Source organism: Carcharhinus amblyrhynchos, chromosome 19 (assembly GCF_965287045.1).
Source record: "Carcharhinus amblyrhynchos chromosome 19, sCarAmb.v2.hapA, whole genome shotgun sequence".
NCBI lineage: Eukaryota > Metazoa > Chordata > Chondrichthyes > Carcharhiniformes > Carcharhinidae > Carcharhinus > Carcharhinus amblyrhynchos.
In genome coordinates, this window is record NC_137342.1 from 37,146,826 (window position 1) to 37,167,426 (window position 20,601).

The 20,601-nt window shown below is 46.2% G+C and overlaps 1 protein-coding gene across 6 annotated transcripts in view; it reads right to left on the bottom strand.

Moving 5' to 3' along the window:
* Positions 1–4,540: 4,540 nt before the first annotated feature.
* Positions 4,541–20,601, bottom strand: part of LOC145355464 (peroxisomal succinyl-coenzyme A thioesterase-like) — a 50,033-nt gene continuing 33,972 nt past the window's right edge. For all 6 annotated transcript variants that reach the window (XM_080207601.1, XM_080207603.1, XM_080207600.1 and 3 more), the window contains 3 exons: positions 7,360–7,440; positions 7,111–7,252; positions 4,541–5,444 (listed from right to left, as the gene is read on the bottom strand). In XM_080207601.1, the coding sequence (XP_080063727.1) occupies positions 5,311–5,444; positions 7,111–7,252; positions 7,360–7,440 (357 nt within the window). In that variant the 3' untranslated portion in view covers positions 4,541–5,310. The remainder of the gene's footprint in view (positions 5,445–7,110; positions 7,253–7,359; positions 7,441–20,601) is intronic.

The window sequence follows — 20,601 nt, forward strand, 5'->3', positions numbered from 1 at the left end:
CTATTCAGCTAATTTCACCAACAAGGCAACAAAATATTAATGGCTTTAGTCGGGCCCCTTTGTCAATTGAAGAGGCCACAGAGATGATTCTCCCAAAAGTGCTGAATTGTTGGGAAAACTGTTCGAGATCACAACTGTTTCCTCAGTGCAGCTGCACACTCGAATCTCCGCACTCTGTGCAATGCAGAGGTTCCAATCGCAAATCTCATTAAAAACCCTCGGGAGCGGGGCCGATTCACACCAGAGTCTGACAGTACTGGAACTCTGTGCGTGCGCAGTGCCCCCGATCTGTCAGTCTCCCCATTTGGAGGTCAGTTTGATCACTGGCCAGTCTAGGACCCCCACTGTGCTGCCCCTCCACCACCCCCCACGGCCCGATCACAGCTCCACAACAATTCCCGGGCCAGCCCTGGCCCCTCCCCCACCATCCCAGAGTGCCGCGATGTCCAGCCCACATACCCCCAGCAGAGGCAATTCCCCCATCCCTTACCCAGGGAGACACCCCCCCTGCTGATTCCACGAGGGTCAGGCCCTTTGGGAGGCAGACTGCCCCTCCCAGACCGCCCCAATTGCTGGCCTCCCTCCAGCCTAGACCGATCCCCATGCAGAGTGGCAGCGGGATCACCCCTGGTTTTCTGGTCAGCTGTTTGACCGGATCTGTTTATTGCTGTTTGCTTTTAACTTGGATTTGGGACAATCCAGATCTGTTTGCTGATCTTTAACACATGAGGTGGGATTTTCCAGCCACGCTTGCCCAAGGCCTGAAATTCCTGCCTGAGGTCAACTGACCTTTGTACGGTTGCTGAATGTTCTGTCCCTCCCGCTGCGATTCTTGTGGGATGGGAAAATTCTGCCCACAGACTGTAAGCCTTCTGTTTGACAGGATGGTGTGGCATTTCATGGAGCTATCTGTATTTGAATCACGTGTCTTGTTTAACCCCAGTCCCAACCAGGTGCCAAGGGTACAAGTGGATGCAGAGATTTAAGGTAGAGGCAATATTTTGTTCTGCATACCAAATTGGATCCTACTCACCACCTGCACCCCACACCCCACACCTTCCCCATCATTTTAACTCACCAGGAATCGGGCACTGGATAGTCATCCATCCCGCAGCAACAGGGGTCCTGCTTTAAACAGAGTCATTGGCTGTCAGAAGTGTAATCGCAACGTGCTTACCTTGATAATGATGTGTGTTTATCCAGCAGTAAGAATCCACTAGTAGCAAGCAATAATACACAAAAAACCAACTTCACAAAATTAATCCAAAATAAAGGCGGTCACTGGGCCACAAATTCTCCCCCGGAAGACGTCTTAGAAGGCTCCTCTAATGAACAATATAAACCAGAAAGGAACAATCACATTGTTCGGGGCCCACAAAACACCCCCAGTAGTCAGAGGGAAATAGAACAGCAAACGTGTCAAGAAATTTCAGAGAAAAGTAATAAGGTAGTGATAGTAGGAGATTTCAGGGCATAAATGGGCTGGTCGGATGGGTTGATCAGTGGCAAGTGGAATTCAATTTGGATAAGTGTGAGGTGATGCCCTGGAAAAGATCTTTAGGCCAAATTAACAGGTGGAAAGACATTCTATGTTGGACATGAGCCATGCCCATCTTCAGCTTGAATGGGATGATACCTCCAGAAGTAAGTGACAATCAATACACATAAGGGACTCTACGAGTAGACCCATTTGTCTTTTGGGGTCTCGTCTGCAATGTGCCATCTTCCGAAGAGTTACGGAGAACATCCCTCAAGAACTACCCTCCTGTAATCTAAGTTTATCCTCCTCACTATTTACCACCCTACCAATTTTAGTATCCTCCTACATTTAAGTCTAAATGATTTATATAAACCCTGAGCAGCAAGAGTCCCCAACGCTGATCCCTGTGTGACCTCAGTGGACACAGTCTTCAGTCTGAAAAATACCCCTCAGCCATTATACTCTGCTTCCTGCCACTCATGATGTGGATGTGCCGGCGTTGGACTGGGGTAAACACAGTAAAAAGTCTGACAACACCAGGTTTTAGTCCAACCGATTTATTTGATAGTAAACTCACAAGCTTTCGAGGGGACTCCCTCTTCGTCAGGTGAATGGAGAGTTCTGGCCTCCAAGTCCTAAAGTGGCCACTTTAGGTCTTGAACAGCAGGTTAGGTGTAAAGATTCGCATTCTAATCAGTAATCTCTAAACTGTCTGTGCTTTATATGCTCTGTCTGAGGCCAGAACTCTCCATTCACCTGACGAAGAGGGAGTCCCCTCGAAAGCTTGTGAGTTTACTATCAAATAAATCAGTTGGACTAAAACCTGGTGTTGTCAGACTTTTTACTGTGTCCTGCCACTCAGCCAATTCTGGATCCAATTTGCCAGAATTTCCTTGAATCCCATGGGCTCTTACCTTTGCTATCAGTCTCCCATGTGTGATCTTGTCAAAGGCCTTGCTGAAGTCCAAGATTACACCCAATTTATTGCCCTCATCTACACACCTGGTCACTTAGATTGTGTTTTGTCACACAGGCTTCAGAACAGGAACATCTGGCCAACCTTGCAGCAATTCTCCCTCTTCTCTTGAGGAAGGAGAAATGCATTTTCTAGGCAGTCAAAATAACCTATTTAGGCCACCAAGTAGCCTGGTAGAGGATAAAGTAAAGACCATCAAGGAGGCACCAACCTCAAGGAACACCATGAAGCTAAAATCCTTTCTGGGATAAGTCAATTATTATGGAAAATGTATCCCAAATTTAGCTTCCATGCTGGCCCCTTTGCATTACCTTTCATAGAAATACCACATATGGTCTTGGGAGGCTCTGGAGATAGAGGAATTCCTAAGGTCAGACATCAGTTACTATCATTCAGCTTACTGGCCCATTTTGACCCTAAGAAAAGCTTACTTTAACCCTGTGACACTTCCCCACATTTGCGTTTGTGCAGTGCTGTCACATCACTGAAAAGATGCGATGGACAAGACCATTTTTATGCCTCCAGGACCCTTTTGGATGCAGGGCAAAGGTATTCTCAAATTTAGAAGGATTGGCTGTTGTATTTGATGTGAAGACGTTTCATCAATACATCTACAATAAAGGGATATTTTTACTGATGATAAAGCCCTACTATCAAGGGGGCGGGGGGTCCCACTACTACTTTGGCAGAGGATCAGTGGGAGAGGAAGGGTGTGAGGGCGATCAGGACTGGCCATTGGGTGTGTGGCAGGGGAGATCTGGAACACTGGCATTGGGGCTGGCCATCAGGATCAGGGTGGGGATGTCCATCGGTGCTAGCCCAGGGAGGTTTGGAAGACCAGCCATCAGGGGTGTGAGGGTGTTTGGAAGGCCAGAGATTGGGCTAGCCAGTTAAATGGAGGTCGGCAATGAGAGCCCACTGCACATATGCCAATCACTGCATGACAGACCAGCACATATGCAGTGGCCTACTCAGTGCTATGCTGCCAGCCCCTTGGGCAGAAATAGGTCCCACCCATAGATTTCCAAAGTGAACTGCACTAGGGCACTCTGTGATGCACAGCGTGTGGAAGATTCATTCTGGAAATCACACTGAAAATACCAGTGGGATTTACTTCCATTTTCCTGCATGTTGGGAACTTAGAACTTCTTTAGGAGAGTCCTGGCCCTTGATCTTTGAAGCTAATCCTTACTCAGTTCTGTAACTACCTAATCTTTTACTAACAGCTAGGTAACCTTCTTTTCCTTTCAAAGTGTCAAAATATCCTTTCATATTCAATTGCCAGTCTTGATCATCTGATAAATACATCTCTATAATGGTTATCAGATCGTACACATTGGTTTTAATTTGTACTATCAATTTATCTATCTTATTACAAATGCTTTGTGTATTTAGGTCAAGATTTTAAATCTGTCTTTACCAATTTTTTTCCAACTCTGGCACCACTTGTTCTCAAACTCTTATGTCTGTATGCTCTGCCCCTTCCAGTTATATTCTGGTTACCATGATCCATATTATCTTGTACTGCTGTATTGTCCTGTCTGTTAACTTTCTATATCTACACCCATGTGAACATACCAAACCCCTGCAGTTCAAGTGAAAGCTATCCCAATCATACACTCTTTCCTCAGTATGGTGCTCATGTCCCATGAAACAACCTCCACTTCTCCCACATAAATCTTTGAATTATACATTCAGCACTCGTTATTTGTCCTATGCCTTTCACGTGGCTCAGATAGTAAATCCAGAGATTATCCTTCCAGGTCTGCTTTTCAGCTGTCTATCTATTACTTTAATTCCATGTTTCTGGTTATTAATCTCTCGGCTAATGTGAATCTCAATGTTTTGTTTGCACTTTTTTGGATTTGTAAGCATGCATTGCTACTCTAAATGATATGATATGCTGTAACTTCAGCTCCAGGGCAGCATAACTGGGGCGTACTCCAAATAGAACCCCCCTCCCCCCACTTGCTGCACCCCGACCAAAAAAAAACCCCAAGTAAGGTTTGCACAGTTGCCCAATCCCTAAAAACAAAATAAGCACAGAACATTATGTGGCTCTTTCACAATAAATTTGCTCCAAGTTGTATTAATCCTTTTATTAGTGGTAGATGCAACATCTCATTCCGATAACATAACATTCATGATAAACATTTTCCTACAAGTTATAATATAATCAAAACAGAGCATGAGAGCCTCTTTCTGGCTTTCAGTATTGCATGATTATTCAGTGGAACATGTCATGTTCAAAATAACTTCTAAAATGAAAAGTATCTTTCAGAAGAAACTGCATTAGTCATTGAATATTTGGCAGTTATTCTGAGGAATATGCAGAACTACAATTGAAAAAGCAATTTTATTGAAGTAATTTTACAAAAATGATAAGCATAACTGATTACAATCAAAATATTGTAACATCCTTAAGGATACAATTTGAATTAGCAATTTTTTCAGTAATTCTCCAACAACTGAGCCAAATAGTAGTCCCAAACGTACACTTAATTCTTATGATTATCTGGAAAGGATGAATGTGCAGAGCTATGGAGAGAAGCACCAAATACATTGCTCCTTGGAGAGCCATCACAGGTACAATGGGCTGAATGGCCTCCTTCCATATTGTAACAACACTGTAGTCTGCTAATCTATAATTCTACTCCAAAGCACCAAAACAAGATTTTTGTTAGTTGTTCCCCAGAAATATACTAGTGTCAAAAAAAGGAAAAAAAATGTAGATTAGAGCAAGGACACCCTACAGTCAGAAAGTAAAATGGATTTTTTTCTTTTGACACAGAACAAGACAAAATTTCTCTCAGCACTGATGCAGTACAGAAAAAACAGTATGATATTGCCACTCTCACAGTTTAGCTTGGGCTACAGCAGTTGAGTGTTGAGGCGCAAGGTTTTTTTTTAGAAATGCTAGAATCTTTTTCCAGGAGTCCTCCTGAGCATCTGAATGAGGTTTGGTCTCTCCGCCCCACAACACATTCACTGCAGAAAGGAAGTGTACAATAAGGTATTATTAATTAGTATGTTGAAACATTATGTTAACGTAATGGTCAAGTCTTTGGTGTTGCTGGGAATCCTGTAACTGAACAAATTCTCAACTTAAATGTTTTCTCTTGCAACATCTCAGCGGAGAAAGAACTGAAATTTGCATTATGGAAGTTAACACTGGTGAAACATTAATGATCAAAACCAAAGGTTTTGAGAAATGTTACGCAGTCACGCATCACAAAGAATTCCTGCAATATTTCTGTCCATTTTTCAGTCACTGATTAACAATTAATGATGCTTAGAATAACTGGAGGTAGGTCAAATGGGTTCCTCCCCCCACAGCCTTCAGTGAATGAGGCCAACAGTTAACTTTAAATTTCCATTCTGCTTTTGAATCAAGTGAGTGCAGCATAATTTCAAAGTAACTTCATTGCAGTGTTAAGGTAAGCCTACTTGTGACTAATAAATAAACTTTATATCCGACTGTAAAATGGTGAGGGAGGAAAATACATTTCAAAGTAACCAAATTCAAAGAAAGAAACATACTTCTGAACATAATGTGCAGGCCTAAAGTAAACTGCTTTATATACCTTGCAAAATCCTCAAATCACAAGTGCACGCAAAGATCTTCTCCCAGTCAATGCAAATAATCATTTCAAAACTGAAGAGCAATCAGACACATGCTGAACACAGCTCTCAACTTAACTAAAATAAGCAAAAGACTATGGATGCTGGAATCTGACACGAACAGAGAATGTGCGAAAAACTGAGCAGGTCTGGCAGCATCTGTAGGGAGAAAGCAGTAGGACAGAGCAATTCTCCCAGCCCGCTGCGTTGCTCAAATAATGTAGCGGGCTGGGAGACATCAGCAGCAGCTGTTTCATGGGCTTCCATGAAATGGAAGGCGTCACAGCCTCTGGTTTTTCAGCTTCATCAGCTCAGCGCTGAGCTAATTAGCATATTGAAACTGCAATTTCCATATGATTAGCAGGCTTAGGACTGAAGTCTCCAGGCCCGCTAACGCCACTCCACCCCTGCCAGGAATGGTTCCCTTCTGCAGGATTTACTTCTTCTCCCCGCTAACAGGGAACACATGGCTCGACCCTGCTGGAGGGATGCAGCAGGCCCTCTAGGGAACTTGGGGAAAAGGGGCAGGGTGCCTCCAGGGCTGTGCCAGCCTGGCACTGCCAACAAGCATCAGGCTACCACTCTGCAATTGTACTGTTGAGGGAGGGCGGGAAGACGGTGATTGGGGCTGGTCAGCAGATTCAGGAGTGGGGGTAGGGGCACATAGGGGCTGGGCCGGGGAGGTTCAGGAGACTAGCGATCGATGGGGCAGGGGTGTCAGTAGGCCAGCGAAGGGAGGGTTGCGGGGCCGGCCAGTGATAGGAAGGCCAGCGATCCAGAGGCCAACAATGGGAAATTACTGCGCATTCACCAGTCTCTACTCTGACAGATTGGTGCATGCACAATGGCCTGCTCAGTGGCCCCAAAAAAAAGGGTCTCCCGCATCATAATGCTATCATTTTTAATGACCCAAGTAACATATTTGGGTCTAACTAATGAGGATAAGACTACCTAAAAATGACTGTATTTCAAATAGGAACATAAAATTGTTCATCAGTACTCAAAGTTAATTCTATTTTTGGGACAAGCTCACCTGTTTTGTTCATGGAATGCATCTTAAACTTGGATTCCTTGCAGTGCGGGCTATATGGAGGCTCAATCAGATGTCCTGTTAGAGGGTACGATAGTGATGTGAGCAAGTGATTCTTTCCTGCAGCCTCCAATATCTTCTCGATCTGAAAAAGTAAGCAAATATCTATGTTTCAATATTCCTGGTCCATATCTCAAATCCCATTCACAAATCAATCAATTTACCTTGAAATTGAGTTTAACAAGCAATTACCTCAATGGCTGATTCAGGTGCAGGCCAATTCTGATCATCCTCCCCAGAAATAAGCAACAAGGGGCAGCTAATTTTATCAACCTGCCAAACAAACATACAAGTTTACGAAATGGGGAGTTGACAACAGCCTACTCAGCTATGAAATCCTGGAACTATAAAATCTGACAGGCATGAGAAAATAGAAATGTCCCATGCGAGTGCCTGCCAGTTCTGTGTGGAGCAATTGAGTCAGTCCTATTTCCTCCATCTATCCCTGTAACACTGCAACTTGAATTCCCTCAAGAGTCTATCCATCTCCTTTGGAAAGAATCTTGGAACTTTTTCCTTCTGTGGTTGGATAGGAATTCAATTTCAATTTCTAAATAAGAGTGCCTTGTGAGATCTTGGAAGTTACCTGAGGGAGTTTCTCTGCATTGCTTCAGTGAAAATGAATATTTGAATTCAAATATTTGTTTTGAATGAACCTTTAATCATAAGTTTGTGCAACAAATGCCATTAAAATGTATAGTTTCAAAAAATTCAGTTAATATTTGAAGAAACAAAATTTCATATGCAGTTGGAAGCCACAGGTGAAAATTATACCGTTCCCAAATTAGATTTCAGCTTTTAATAGACTGGTAACCAATTCACAAGTTTGAAGGCCTTGAAGAGAAACTCTCTTTGTTAAACTACAGACAACCAGTTGATGAAGGTAGTACCTGTTTTAGATACAGTCACAAAATGAGCCATTACAAAGTGTATAGTTCCTAACTCTACAACCCACCATTAGTGTTAATAGGTGTCCTCTTATATGTGTACTAGTAATTGTCTAACAATGAATCTCCTCCAACTGTAATTTATACAATGAACATGCTGTATTTTAAAAACAGCTTTAATACAAATCTTGTGTTACAGTTGCACTTTTTTTTTTTAACTCATTTGTGGTACATGGGCATCGCTCGCCGGCTGGCCAGCATTTTGCCCATCCCTAGTTTCCCTAGGGCAGTCGGGACTCAACCACATTGCTGTGATTCTGGAGTCACATGTAGGCCAGATCATACAAGGACAGCAGATTTCCTTCCCTAAAAGGACATTAATGAACCAGATAGGTTTTTCTAATGATCAACAATGGTTTTACGGCCATCAGTAGACTCTTAATTCCAGATATTTTTTCTATTGCATTCAAATTCCACCATCTGGGGTGGTGGGATTTGAACCCGGGTCCCAGGAACATCAGCTGAGTATCTGGATTAATAGTCTAGCAATAATACCACTAGGCCAGTGGCTCCTCATAAACTACATGCATCTTTCCTGCATTTTCAGTGTGATACTTTCCACAAGCAGACCAAGTCTCTTAATGGTGAAAGTCTACACCTATACATTCCGTCTTTCATGTTTAAACTGTTATGATTTAACAAACTCCAAAATTACCGTATATTGCCTGCTGAGAAGTAGATATATGAGTACTAGTCGTATTATACAGTACATTAACAATAAAAAGTCCTAAAGCTGCATTTCAGAGTCACATAAGGAGATATTAGCACAGGTGATGAAAATCTTGGTCAAAGAGGAATAAGAATGAAGAGGTACAGAGAGAGATTTAGGAGAGAATGCCAAAGCTTAAGGCCTAGGAAGTGGAACAATTAAAGTTGGGATGTTCAAGAGTGCAGAATTAGAGGAGTGCTAGGCTGGAAGAGCTTAGAATTTTTTTTAAAATAAGATCACTATCATTTTCGAAGTCCAGAACGAGCGTGAAAATGGGAGCATTTTGGATCTACCTTTTTCAGTGAGGCCACAAGTCGAATCTTGTGCATTCTGTGCAGGAAAAAAAATACTTCAATGTGTTTTTTGCTGGGAGGAGGGAAGGGGGATAAATCACCTGAAAGCCAGCAGATTGGCGAGCCCAAATGCACATGCATGCAGAAAGCAGCAAAACAGTCACTTTCCTGCTGCACTACCCCTCCCCCCTCCGCTGTGGACAGTCTTCTCCTTCTCGCCACAGACATCGGATACCCTCCCCCACATTATTGGCCCCTTGCTGTCACCCTCACACATTCTCCCTCTCATCCCCAATTGCAGAGTGTCCCTCCTACCCCCTCCCCCGATTGCAGAGTCTTCCTGTCACCTCCACCCTCAGAAACCCAGCTTGGCCCCAGGCCCTGATGAAACCATGCAATTCTGTCCCCATTCCCAACAACCCAGCCCATCATTGCAGGCTGCTGTCAGTGCCAAGACCTGAGGTCAACTCCCATGAGCGGCACCTTCTCTACATAGATATAGATAGTCAAGTGAGTGAAGGTTTGGCAGATGGAGTGCAATGTTGGTAAATGGGAGGTCATCCATTTTGGTAGCAATAACACAAAATGGGCTATTAATTAAATGGTAAAAAACTGCAGCATGATGCTGTGCAGAAGGACCTGGGTGTCCTTGTGCAGGGATTTCAATGAGTTTGTTTACAGGTGCAGCAGGTGATTAAGGCGGCAAATAGAACTTTGTCCTTCATTGCTAGAGGGCTTTAAACTAATTAGGGGGGGGAGGGTGCGAGGGTAGGTGATGTTACAAGGTCTAAAGTTAAGGAGAGGGTACAGGTAAGGGAAGAGGCTGAGGATGTCCCAATAATAGAGGGAGTAGGGGGCGTGAGCATGGTTGGTGGCGTTACAGCAAATAGGGTCCAGGTGAAGGCTGGGATGAAAGCGCTTCATCTGAATGCACGAAGCATTCGGAATAAAGTGGATGAGCTGATGGCGCAGATCGACACAAATGGATACGATCTGGTGGCCATTACAGAGACGTGGCTGCAGGGTGACAGGGACTGGGAGCTGAATGTACAGGGCTATCAAGTGTTTAGGAAGGATAGGCAGGAGGGAAAAGGGGGGGGCGTAGCTCTGCTGATTAAGGATAGCATCACGGTGGTAGCAAGGGATGATATTGGAGCCAAGGAGCAGAGGGTGGAATCATTGTGGGTGGAGATTAGGAACAGCAAAGGGAGGAAGACGCTGGTGGGTGTCGTCTATAGGCCCCCGAATAATGATCTGGAGGTGGGGCGGGCTGTTAACGCGCAAATAAGTGCGGCGTGCAGGAATGGGACGGCCGTAGTTATGGGGGATTTCAATCTGCATATTGATTGGTCGACCCATGTTGGACGCGGTGGGCTCGAGGAGGAGTTCTTGGAATGCTGCCGGGATAGTTTCCTCGAACAGTGTGTGTTGGAGCCGACAAGGGAGCGAGCTATCTTGGATCTGGTGCTATGTAATGAGGCGGGTAGAATTAGGGACCTTACGGTGAAGGATCCTCTTGGGGAGAGTGATCATTGTATGGTGGAGTTTCTGGTGCAGGTGGAGAAGGAGAAAGTGGGTTCCCGGACACGCGTACTTTGTTTGAATAGAGGGGAGTACGGTAGGATGAGAGAAGAATTGGCAAATGTGGACTGGGGGAGCGCATTGGAGGGAGGGTCTGCTGAGGAGCAGTGGAGGATCTTTAAGGAGATCTTTCTTGGTGCTCAGCGGAAATTTATTCCGATGGTCAAAAAAGACCGTAGGAGGAGAGGTAATAAGCCATGGATAACGAAGGAGGTGAAGGAAAGTGTTAAATTAAAAGCGGAGGAATTTAGAGTAGCTAAGAGTAGTGGGCGAGAAGAGGATTGGGAGAGGTTTAAATGTCAACAAAGATTGACAAAGAAGTTGATAAAGGAGGGTAGGAGAAACTATGAAGCTGGGCTAGCGCTTAATATAAAAAAGGATAGCAAGAGTTTTTATAAATATATAAAAAGGAAGAGGCTGGCTAGGGTGAACGTTGGTCCTTTAGAGGATGAGAAAGGGGACCAAGTGGTAGGGGATGGGGATATGGCTAAGGTATTAAATAACTTTTTTGTTTCTGTCTTCACGGAGGAGGACGTGAATAATTTGCCGGGTGTTAGCGATGGAAAGGTGGTAGGACTGGAGGGTCTTAATGACATTACTGTTACTAGAGAGGCGGTGCTCGACAGACTGGAGGGGCTGATTGTGGACAAGTCCCCAGGACCGGATGGAATGCATCCGAGGGTTCTGAAAGAAATGGCGGAGGTGATAGTGGATGCCTTGGTGGTTATTTTCCAGACGTCGCTGGATTCCGGGGAAGTGCCGGATGATTGGAAAACGACTAATGTTACACCATTGTTTAAGAAGGCTGCCAGGCAAAAGGCAGGGAATTACAGGCCAGTTAGTTTAACGTCTGTGGTAGGTAAAATGTTAGAATCTGTCATTAAGGAGGAAATTGCGAGGCATCTTGAAGGGAATTGCTTGATAGAGCAGACGCAGCACGGTTTCATTAAAGGGAAGTCGTGTCTGACAAATTTACTGGAGTTCTATGAGGATGTGTCTAGGGCAGTGGATAGAGGAGAGCCGGTGGATGTGGTCTTTCTAGATTTTCAGAAGGCGTTTGACAAAGTACCTCACAAGAGGTTATTGCAGAAGGTCGAGGGACATGGAGTTGGGGGTAGGGTGTTAGCGTGGATAGAGGATTGGTTGTCAAATAGGAGGCAGAGAGTGGGGGTCAATGGGTGCTATTCGGATTGGCGGTTGGTGACTAGTGGAGTGCCCCAGGGGTCAGTGCTGGGGCCTCAGCTTTTTACCATTTATATAGATGATCTGGAGGAGGGAACCGAGTGTAGGGTGTCGAAATTTGCTGATGACACCAAGATTGGGGGAATGGCAAATTGTGCGGAGGGTGTGGAAAGTCTGCAGAAGGATCTAGATAGGCTGGGCGAATGGGCCAGGAAATGGCAAATGGAATTTAATGTTGGCAAGTGTGAGGTGGTCCACTTTGGTAGGAATAATGGTAGGAAGGACTATTACTTACGTGGCGAAAATCTGCAGCAGGCGACGGTGCAGAGGGACCTCGGGGTCCTTGTGCATGAGTTGCAAAAACCCAGCTTGCAGGTGTAGCAGGTGGTCAGGAAGGCGAATGGGATGCTGGCCTTCATAGCAAGGGGGATTGAATATAAAAGTAGGGAGGTCTTGCTGCAGCTGTATAGGGCATTGGTGAGGCCACAGCTGGAGTACTGTGTGCAGTTTTGGGCGCCGCACCTGCGCAAAGATATTTTGGCCTTGGAGGGAGTGCAGAGGAGGTTTACTAGGCTGATACCGGAGTTGAGGGGGTTGAGCTATGAGGAGAGGCTGAATAAACTAGGCTTGTACTCGTTAGAGTTTAGAAGAATGAGGGGAGATCTCATTGAGACGTATAAGATGATGAATGGGATGGATAGGATAGAGGTGGAGAGACTCTTCCCGCTCAGAAAGGATAGTAGGACTAGGGGGCACAGCCTCAAGATGGGGGGGGGGGTGGGGTTTAGAACGCAGCTGAGGAGGAACTTCTTCACTCAAAGGGTGGTGAATCTCTGGAATTCTCTGCCCGTTGAAGTGGTGGAGGCTGCCTCGCTAAATATTTTTAAGACGTGGGTTGATGGGTTTTTGATAAGAGAGGGGATTAAGGGTTATGGGGTGAGGGCGGGAAAGTGGAACTGAGCCACGACAGATCAGCCATGATCTTATTGAATGGCGGGGCAGGCTCGAAGGGTAGATGGCCTCTCCTGCTCCTATTTCTTATGTTCTTATGGAGTTTAAAAACAGCGAGATTATGTTGCAGCTGTCTAAGGTGCTGATGAGGCCACACTGGGAGTACTGTGTACAGTTGAGAAAGGATATACTGGCACTGGAGAGGGTGCAGAGAAGATTCACTAGGTTGATTCTGGAGTTGAGAGGGTTGGCTTATGAGGAGAAGCTGAACAGACTGGACCTATACTCATTGGAATTCAGAAGAATGAGGGAAGATCTTATCGAAACATAAGATTACGAAGGGAATAAATAAGGTAGAAACAGGGAAGTTGTTTCCACTGGCGGGCGAAACTAGAACTAGGGGGCATAGCCTCAAAACAATGGAAAGCAGATTTAGAACTGAGTTGGGGAGGAACTTCTTCACACAAAGGGTTGCAAATCTGTGGAATTCCCTGCCCAGTGAAGCAGTTGAAGCTATCTCATTGAATGTTTTTAAGGCAAGGATAGATACATTTTTGAACAGTAAAGGAATTAAGGGTTACGGCATGTGGGCGGGTAAGCACAGCACAGATAGATCAGCCATGATCTTATTGAATGGCGGAGCAGGCTCGAAGGGTCAGATGGCCTACTCCTACTCCTTGTTCTTATGTTCCCCCAAACCCCCCCACCCCAAAATGCAGCATGACCACTTCTGTGGCCCCCACCCTATTATGAAACCCTGGGGTCAGAATGACCTATTTCCTTGCTCACCCTCAATACTCCTGCAGCAGACATTTATGGAGCAGGTGTTTTACTCGCTGGTATAGAGGTTCCTCCCAACAAGGTCATTAAAAGTAAGTGAGGTGGGATGATTGGGAGAGCATTGCATTAATTATATTGAGATGCAAAAGCACGCTAATTGACGTTTCGCCATATCGTGTCTGGATTTTCTTTTGGTAAGATGGGAATGAGCGTGACAATGGGCATGATTCCCATATTTCCACTCAGTCCTGAGTTTACCTCACCTCACTGAAAAAAAAAATGAGCAGGATGAGGTCATTGGCTCACCCCAATGTGTGGCAAGGCCTTGGAAGGATTTAAAAACCAGGATGAAAATTTCAAATTGAGGCGTTAGTAAACCGGGAGCCAATATAGAGCACAAAGTGAGGGTGCAAACAGGACATTGTGTGAATTAGGATACGAGCAGAGTTTCGGACGACCTCAAGTTTACTCAGGATGGAAGATGGGAGGCCAGTCAGGGGAACAACAGAATAGTCTAGTCTAGAACTAACAGGCATGGATGAAGGTTTCAGCAGCAGATAAACTGAGACACAGTCTACAGAGATGGACATAAAAGAGTTCTTAGTGGTTGGAGTTTCATTTCAGTGGCAATATGCTTCTCAGCTGCAAGCTGTTAATCATTTTGAATTTGCAGCCTCTGATCCCCAAACATCAACATCTTGTGCATCACTATTGACCAGAGATTTTACTGGGCCAGCCATATTAATATTATGGTTACAAGAGCAGCTCAGGGACTGGGAATTTCACTGTGAGAAAATCACTTCCTGATTCAAAGGCACAATATTGTTTGATGGAGTAGTCTCCAGTTGCCTTGACGAATGGAATAACTTTGACACTATGGAAGTCAAAGCAGCCTACTTGACTGGCGCCTCCATCCACTACTTCAAAATATCGACCCCCACCCCGCCCCCCGCCAACCCCATCACAACTGGCGGACGAATGTGTGTATATGAGGAGATGGTGGTATAATGGTAATGTCACTGGACTAGTCATCCAGCGGCCTAAGCTAATAGTCAGCAGATACACCTCCATATCCCAACAATAAAACTAGTCTCAGTAATGGTGACCATGAAACCATCATTAGTAAAAACTCAAGTTCACTACATACTTTTCTTGAAGGAAATCTGCCATCCTTCCCGGTTTGATCTACATGTGACTCTAAACCCACAGCAATTAGGTTAACTCTTAAAAGCCCTCAGGGGGGCAATAAATGCTGGCTCAGCCAGCTACGCAAACATTCCATGAATAATTGATAAAAAGCTCTGTGTTCACCCCCTTTCAATTAGCGTAGCTCGAACACAACCTCAGCTGTCTGCAAATGCAGTTTCAGTTATCTAGAACATAAGAACATAAGAAATAGGAGCAGGAGTAGGCCATCTAGCCCTTCGAGCCTGCCCCGCCATTCAATAAGATCATGGCTGATCTGTCGCTGCTCAGTTCCACTTTCCCACCCTCTCCCCATAACCCTTAATCCCCTCTCTTATCAAAAACCCATCAACCCGCGTCTTAAAAATATTTAGCGAGGCAGCCTCCACCACTTCAACGGGCAGAGAATTCCAGAGATTCACCACCCTTTGAGTGAAGAAGTTCCTCCTCAACTCCGTTCTAAACCGCCCCCCTTTTATCTTGAGGCTGTGCCCCCTAGTCCTACTGTCTTTTTTGAGCGGGAAGAGTCTCTCCACCTCTATCCTATCCATCCCATTCATCATCTTATACGTCTCAATGAGATCTCCCCTCATTCTTCTAAACTCTAACAAGTACAAGCCCAGTTTATTCAGCCTGTCCTCATAGCTCAACCCCCTCAACTCCGGTATCAGCCTAGTAAACCTCCTCTGCACTCCAAGGCCAAAATATCATTGCGCAGGTGCGGCGCCCAAAACTGCACACAGTACTCCAGCTGCGGCCTCACCAATGCCCTATACAGCTGCAGCAAGACCTCCCTACTTTTATATTCAATCCCCCTCACTATGAAGGCCAGCATCCCATTCGCCTTCCTGACCACCTGCTGCACCTGCAAGCTGGGTTTTTGCGACTCATGCACAAGGACCCCAAGGTCCCTCTGCACCGTCGCCTGCTGCAGTTTTTCGCCCCGTAAGTAATAGTCCTTCCTACCATTATTCCTACCAAAGTGGACCACCTCACACTTGCCAACATTAAATTCCATTTGCCAATTCCTGGCCCATTCGCCCAGCCTATCTAGATCCTTCTGCAGACTCTCCACACCCTCCGCACAATTTGCCGTTCCCCCAATCTTGGTGTCATCAGCAAATTTCGACACCCTACACTCGGTTCCCTCCTCCAGATCATCTATATAAATGGTAAAAAGCTGAGGCCCCAGCACCGACCCCTGGGGCACTCCACTAGTCACCATCCGCCAATCCGAATAGCACCCGTTGACCCCCACTCTCTGCCTCCTATTTGACAACCAATCCTCTATCCACGCTAACTCCGTACCCCCAACTCCATGTCCCTCGACCTTCTGCAATAACCTCTTGTGAGGTACTTTGTCAAACGCCTTCTGAAAATCTAGAAAGACCACATCCACCGGCTCTCCTCTATCCACCGCCCTAGACACATCCTCATAGAACTCCAGTAAATTTGTCAGACACGACTTCCCTTTAATGAAACCGTGCTGCGTCTGCTCTATCAAGCAATTCCCTTCAAGATGCCTCGCAATTTCCTCCTTAATGACAGATTCTAACATTTTACCCACCACAGACGTTAAACTAACCGGCCTATAATTCCCCGCCTTTTGCCTGGCACCCTTCTTAAACAACGGCGTAACATTAGCCGTTTTCCAATCATCCGGCACTTCCCCGGAATCCAGCGACGTCTGGAAAATAACCACCAAGGCATCCACTATCACCTCCGCCATTTCTTTCAGAACCCTCGGATGCATTCCATCCGGTCCTGGGGACTTGTCCACAATCAGCCCCTCCAGTCTGTCGAGCACCGCCTCTCTAGTAACAGTAATGTCATTAAGACCCTCCAGTCCTACCACCTTTCCATCGCTAACACCCGGCAAATTATTCACGTCCTCCTCCGTGAAGACAGAAACAAAAAAAAGTTATTCAATACCTTAGCCATATCCTCATCCCCTACCACTAGGTCCCCTAGTGGTATTAAGCGCTAGCCCAGCTTCATAGTTTCTCCTACCCTTCTTTATCAACTTCTTTGTCAATCTTTGTTGACATTTAAACCTCTCCCAATCCTCTTCTCGCCCACTACTCTTAGCTACTCTAAATTCCTCCGCTTTTAATTTAACACTTTCCTTCACCTCCTTCGTTATCCACGGCTTATTACCTCTCTTCCTACTATCCTTTTTGACCATCGGAATAAATTTCCGCTGAGCACCAAGAAAGATCTCCTTAAAGATCCTCTACTGCTCCTCAGCAGACCCTCCCTCCAACGCGCTCCCCCAGTCCACATTCGCCAATTCTTCTCTCATCCTACCGTACTCCCCTCTATTCAAACAGAGGGCGCGTGTCCGGGAACCCACTTTCTCCTCCTCCATCTGCACCAGAAACTCCACCATACAATGATCACTCTCCCCAAGAGGATCCTTCACCACAAGGTCCCTAATTCTACCCGCCTCATTACATAGCACCAGATCCAAGATAGCTCGCTCCCTCGTTGGCTCCAACACACACTGTTCGAGGAAACTATCCCGGCAGCATTCCAAGAACTCTTCCTCGAGCCCCCCGCGTCCAACATGGGTCGACCAATCAATATGCAGATTGAAATCCCCCATAACTACGGCCGTCCCATTCCTGCATGCCGCACTTATTTGCGCGTTAACAGCCCGCCCCACCTCCAGATCATTATTCGGGGGCCTATAGACGACACCCACCAGCGTCTTCCTCCCTTTGCTGTTCCTAATCTCCACCCACAACGATTCCACCCTCTGCTCCTTGGCTCCAATATCATCCCTTGCTACCACCGTGATGCTATCCTTAATCAGCAGAGCTACGCCCCCCCCCCCCCTTTCCCTCCTGCCTATCCTTCCTAAACACTTAATAGCCCTGTACATTCAGCTCCCAGTCCCTGTCACCCTGCAGCCACGTCTCTGTAATGGCCACCAGATCGTATCCATTTGTATCGATCTGCGCCACCAGCTCATCCACTTTATTCCGAATGCTTCGTGCATTCAGATAGAGCACCTTCATCCCAGCCTTCACCTGGACCCTATTTGCCGTAACGCCACCAACCATACTCACGCCCCCTACTCCCTCTATTATTGGGACATCCTCGGCCTCTTCCCTTACCTGTACCCTCTCCTTAACTTTAGGCCTCGTAACATCACCTACCCTCGCACCCTCCCCCCCCTAATTAGTTTAAAGCCCTGTCTACAGTCCTCTTTACTCGATTCGCCAGCACTCTGGTCCCAGCATGGTTCAGACCAACCCCATCCCGCCCGAACAGGTCCCACCTACCCCAATACTGGTGCCAATGCCCCATAAATTCAAACCCATTCCTCCCACACCAATCCCTGAGCCACCCATTCACTTCCTTAATCCTGTCAACCCTACACCCGTTTGCACTCGGTTCAGGTAGTAACCCAGAGATAACCACCTTGTCGGTTCTACTTTTTAATTCCATTCCCAGCTTTTCATACTCCCTCCCCAGATCCTCAGTCTGCATTTTGCTTACGTCGCCGGCACCCACATGTACCACAACGACTGGATTCTCACCCTCCCACTCCAGGTTCCTCTGCAGCCCAGCTGCGACATCCCGTACCCGAGCACCAGGCAGACAACACACCCTTCTGTGCACTTTGTCATTGTGACAAAGGACAGTGTCATTACCCTTCACCCCACTATCCCCAATCACTACTACGTTCCTTTTCCCCCTCTCTTTGCCTATGTCCTGCTGCATCACTGTACCGTGTGCAGTTTGCTCACCAACCTCACCTGCCTCGTTCTCGTCCAGCCTGGAAGCAAGAACCTCAAACCTGTTATGCAGATTAAGAGGCTGAGGCCTCCTCTCCCCACCCTCCTTCCTCCTCTCCCCACCCCCCTTCCTCCTCTCAGCAGCCCCCTCTTGTCCCTGACCCTTAGAGTTAGCCAGTCTAGGGGGGGTGGATGTCACTTGCACCCCATTGACAATGGCACCCTCTCTCCCCCTGATGAGCCTCAGTGTCTGTAGCTCAGAGGCCAGCTCATTTACCCTGAGCTGGAGCTCCTCCAGCAACCTGCACTTACTACAGACATGGTCACTGGGATGGACCCTGGGGTCCACCAGTTCCCACATCATACAGAAACCACACATCACATGCCCCTCCATTATTCACTGTAGTAGTTTTGAAAAAAATTTTTTTTGTTGTTTTTTATTTCCTTGTTTTTCAAACGAACTCACCTGGCTTTTTTTCCTTCCAGCCCTTTTTGATATTAAGCCCTAATAGCTCACTCTGCTTCCCACTCACTCCGCTGCCCGCTCAGACGCTGCCCGCTGTCTACACCAGGCCTCCTTTTAAACCTGGCGCTGATTTAAAGCTGATGGCCCACAACTGCCTTCTAACCACTCCCTCAGAATTCTTAAAGCAGTAAGTACAATAAATAAATGCTTTAAACAGTTCTACAAAGAACAAAGTGCTTTAAACTTATTTTAAACAGGTTTTTAAACAGGTAAAATCTTAGCTCTCTCTCTGCTCCTTCACTCGTCTGCTCCAGCAAACAATGGAAGGCTGCACCGTGTGGCCACTTGATAATTAAAGCTGATGGCCCACAACTGCCTTCTAACCACTCCCTCAGAATTCTTAAAGAAGATTAATTCACAAAACGAGTGATGCTATAAACAGATAATAACCTATGTTTTGAATAAAGAGATTGTTGTTCGTCCATCATCGTTGATGAGGACCTCGACACCATTAGTCATTTTGAAGCTGGATGCAGTGTATCCGAAGATGACTGATCAGGTCAATTCGGGCATGGAACGTCCTGGCACATATTGGACAGACTTGTGTAGGCATTGTAGTTGTTGCAATGGTGGCTCTGGACTTGCGCAGCTCGCGCTTCAGCAATGCACCTTGCTTCGTAAACTCGACTGCCTTTGTGGATGAGGCAGTGCCAGGTAGGGTGGTTTTGTGCTAGCGTTTCCCAGGTGGTCGTGTCTGTCAAGCGACTTCGGGGAGGCTTTGAGCATGTCTCTGTAACGTTTCTTCTGCTCTCCATGCAAGCGTCTTCCAGCAGAGAGTTCCCCAAAAAGGGGCTGCTTGGGTATGTGCTCGTCTGGCATACAGATGACATGATCTGCCCACCGGGTCTGCGCTCTCATCAGTGTGTGGACTGATGGTAGACTTGCTCTAGAGAGAACTTCAGTGTGTCTGATACTTTGGCCATCAGATGCATAATGTTCTGCGAAGACAAGTCATGCGGAAATGAGGGAGCTGTCTTGCATGCCTTCGATACAGTCCACGTTTCACAGGCATACAGGAGGGTAGCAAGTACCACGGTGCTGTAGACCTTCAGTTTTGTTGCTAGGCTGATTCCTCGACGTTCCCATACAGAGGAACGCAGTCTACCAAAAGCAGAACTTGCCTTTGTTATTCTGCAGTTAACTTCTGTATCAATAAATTACTGCTTGGGAGAGGGTGCTGCCAAGACAAGTGAACTGGTCCACTGCCTGTAGTTTCTGCCCTTTGATTGTGATTATGTGTTCTGTGTATGGCGCATGAGGAGCAGACTGTGCATGGCTTCGGTCTTTTTAAAATGTAGATGGTGAGTCCAAAGTTGTCACAAGCCATGGAAAATTTGTCCATACTGATTTGCATCTCTGGCTCTGAGCCAGTATACAGGGCGCTGTTATCAGCAAACAGGAAGTCTTTCTGAACAGTCCCCTTCACTTTGGTAATAGTTTGAAGTCTCCTCAGATTGAAGAGCTTCCCATCCACTCTGTACTTGAGGTTGATTCCAGCAACACTGTCCTGGAAGGCATCATTCAGCATGGCAGTAAA